The following is a 3,817-nucleotide window of genomic DNA, read 5'->3' as shown; positions in this document are numbered from 1 at the left end:
AGGCTATAGAACATACATGATTACCTTAACGGTGAGATGTCCTTCCAAATCTAATATGTTCCAAGACAGACAGAGAATGAAAGTTTGAAAGATAAAAAGAACGCAACTATGCTCTCTACTATTCAGCCTTCCTGTTATCAGGTGAAGTCTGTTTGTTTCATGCTCCTCTGCTGTCTGAATCAACCACAGACAAAATTGTATTGGATGAATTTTTATTTTTTTTTCCCAAAATAACTTCTTGGATCTATGCGTTCTCTAAACGTCTTTTTAAACATAAAGACACTGAAAAGAAATTGATTTCCTGTCACACTAAAAAGACTTGTCACTGTGACCTATTTAGGTTTACAGTGCCTTCACTGATCGAAACAAAAATCAGACTTTTGAATTTCAAATCAGTCAATACCTGGTCAAAGCCAGTTAAGGTTACAAGCCTCTGTTCCTCAGGCCTTCTTTTGGGAGKTTTTGTTTATCACCTCTCTTTTAACAGTTCACAATCATCTTCTTTGTCTTTCTTTCKTTGAGTGCAACAAGCATTATGCACGCAATAAAACCAGAACAATGGCAAATTAAACTTGATGTGGTTGTGGTCTTGATTACTCAGAAATGGATGTGAAAGAAATCGTTACTATGTGGTGGAGAAACAATAATTAATCTGGAACTTGATTACACTGCCTTTGATGTGTAGCGCATACATAGTGGCATTATGTGTTTTAAATGATAGAGCGAGTTTGTTTTTTGTTTTTTTTTCTTTTAAGTATTTCTCATCACATTGTTTTTACAATTTAAAGTAATTTGAACCTTGCACAATATTTAAGCACCAAATGAACTTATATCCTCCCAGAAGTCTAACAGCTGCCAACGCTAAACKAGGAGCTCATTTGTGTCTACGAGCGGGACAARTTATGTGTAGTTTTGTTTCGAAAAGTGTTTTGTTGGTCCGTCACTGAGCGGGTTTCACAGAAACTAAAATAAATAAGTATTAGGTCAAGAGCAATTCATCTGAACTCTGCTAAATCACTCTGCAGAGGGTTTGAACCTTTTGGCTGATTTATGAAAACCTTCCGGATGCTTTCCAACAATATCGCAGCAATCATTTCAGCAGTTTGACATCTGCAAACAAAGAGTTTCCAAACCTGAAACGTTTCACATGTTTCAAACCTCGCAGTCATTTTTGCAGCTACATAAACACTCATCTCCACTGAGTTTATTGCGAAAGATTATTTGCGGCAATGTGGATGTAAAACACGTTATTTGTGTAGTTAAAAGCAGCAACTGTCACTAAAAGTCTAAGAAGAGCATATAAAATATTGCAAAATTATGCATGTCAATAGAGTGAGCTACTGAAAGAACAAGGATCTATAAAATAACAGGAAGGTCCTATTAAGACACAACATTTCTTGATCCAGGCAGGGGTCAAATACTGAAACACTTTCAAGTAAAAACGTAAAATGTGCCAACTAAACACATTTTTTAAAGATAAAGCAAATACAAGTTTCTTTCAGAAGTGTTTTTTTTTAAGAATATGTTTGAAATACAAAGACAGAAAAATGTCTGAGGGCTTATGATTTGTTGAAGGTTAATCTGAAGACGTTGATAGGCATGCAAAGCGATGAGTAACCTTCAAGATTTTTGAATTTCAATGGGAGTCGTAGATATTAGCGTTTCATTGAAGTGAATCAGAATATACAGGGTTAAAAACATACACAATAGATACAATGCCGCAGACTTTTCAAATATTGAACACCATACTGTGTTTTTCATCAGCTTCACAGTTCTGCACTGTGTGTTGGTCTTTTACATAAAGTACCAATGAACTACAYTAAAGTCTGAAGTTGTAAACTTCTGGCTGAAGCAACACTGACTACGATAASATTAAAAGACAAACTTACCTAATCCCAGCACAAGTACTGAGACTGACATCYGACTCCATGTGGCCCTCCACCTTTCCGTGGTAGTAGCAGTTTGCCTATAGAAACATAAATAAGAAAAAAAAAAAGATTAAAATGGTTTCTTTACACCAGAATAGCAGGAACGAACCAAAACACGAGGTCAGGTTTCTACGAAGCTCCAGCCACAGCTAAGCATTTCTGAAGTATTTTTCTATTAAACAGATGGCAGTAATACTYGRCTCTTATGCAAGTGTGAGTTTCACATTTCCTTTCATAAGTTTTGCCATCGGCTGCATTCCCAGGTACCCACTTTCACAGACCACCTGTCAAGTGGAAAGAAAGAACGTAGAGAAACTGAACTAAGTCCATGTTTGTTGACRAAGGCCTGGCAGAAAATGGGTGGGACGGAAGTGTCTGGTTTAGAGTGAAAACAAGCCCCCGGCTTTCTCCATCACTTAGGCAGCCTTTGCTCAGGTGAGGCATGTCCGACAGCACCTCCGCACCTCTGTTTGGCTAAAAACGGAAATGTGCGTTTTCCAGCCCACTTAGAGTCCCTCTAAATATAGAAGGGAGGCAGTAAATTTTAACGTCTGCCCTCCTTTTGGGCGGCTTCATCTCCAGAGGCAGCTGGTTTCACATGCTCTCATTGTCAAGGGGTTTCTAGTATTAAAAGCAAGCTCTGCCTGATTTTTGCATCATTATGCCACTTCGTAGTAATTTTGCAATGAGTGTTTTCTCACGTCCGACACGAGTTAATTAAAACCACCTTACTAAATGCTGTTTTTAGTCTCATCACAGACGTCTTTGAAAACGCATAAAATGTCTTAATTTGTCTTTTATTGGTGAAGAGCCCTGATTACTGTATTCAAGCTACATTCAGGAATATCTTGTTATGCAAATCGCGTGGAATAAGACGAAGTAACAAAAATCCAGGGAGATACACGCACAAACAGGAGAGATTGATCAGGGCGTGGGCCCGGCTGAGATTTCTCACAGCTTAATGAAAGTGAGTAATATTACGACAGTTCGACAACATTACAATCCATAAAGGGAAATTTCAAATAAAAGGCTTTTYTTGCATCCAATTTTATTTAAATAAACACTTTATTTTGATTCGGATATGGACTGGTTTTGCTTTTGACTTATTTTAAAGTGGTTATTGCACACTAACACACCCTTTTCTTTCTGTTATTCAGAAACCAGTAATGTCTTCTATAAAATTAGCATACATGTCTTTTGAAAATAAAGATCTTTCAACATTAAAATACTTTTTAGAAGTCTAAATGTAAACTTTTTTTTTTCAGTCCAAATAGATTTGCTTCTGCAAATTRAAATGAGAAACCAATATTAGCTGGACATCAATGTCAGGACTGCTGGCTGTGTGCTAAAGGTGTCCGTGTTTTATGTGGCTGGAAATATCTCCAATCAGCTGAGTTGATCCTTCTTAGAAAAATAAGGAAAGTATGCAATCCTTCTTTTAGCCTGCTGACGATCAGTGTACAGCGACAAGTTGTCACCCTTGAAAAAATGCCAACATCTCAGACACTTTCTCCAACATCTCTTCAAATGGGTTTCAAACCATYGGAACAGTTTGACATAGCATTTTGGTKGTTTTAGTACGCCCACATAYCTGTCTCCAAACAGATAAGAGAGCATCTGAACTGTTACCATGTGCTAAATTCAGAGAAAACAAAACACAAAAATGTGATCCTCTGTTGGCAATGTGAGGCCCCACGAGATTCAACCTCTCTTTCTTTCTGCAGACTTTATCTCTGCGCCACATTCTCCTTAAAAACATAAAATTTGCAACAGAACATACAATTCTGAAAAATGCKGCGTTTTGCTTTTGAGTCTATTGCTGCATGTTGACATAGAGCAGTGGTCCCCAAACWTTTTCCTGTGAGGGCCACATAACTTTTCCCTTCTCT

At 37.6% G+C, this 3,817-nt stretch overlaps 1 protein-coding gene across 2 annotated transcripts in view; it reads right to left on the bottom strand.

Annotated features, from left to right (window-relative positions):
* Positions 1-3,817, bottom strand: part of adam12a (ADAM metallopeptidase domain 12a) — a 120,199-nt gene that overhangs the window by 62,961 nt on the left and 53,421 nt on the right. For both annotated transcript variants that reach the window (XM_008437120.2, XM_008437119.2), the window contains exon 5: positions 1,890-1,966. In XM_008437120.2, coding sequence (XP_008435342.1) covers positions 1,890-1,966 — 77 coding nt within the window. The remainder of the gene's footprint in view (positions 1-1,889; positions 1,967-3,817) is intronic.

This window comes from Poecilia reticulata, linkage group LG19 (assembly GCF_000633615.1).
Source record: "Poecilia reticulata strain Guanapo linkage group LG19, Guppy_female_1.0+MT, whole genome shotgun sequence".
In the NCBI taxonomy this organism is placed as follows: Eukaryota; Metazoa; Chordata; class Actinopteri; order Cyprinodontiformes; family Poeciliidae; genus Poecilia; species Poecilia reticulata.
This window is presented reverse-complemented; position numbering and strand designations above follow the sequence as displayed.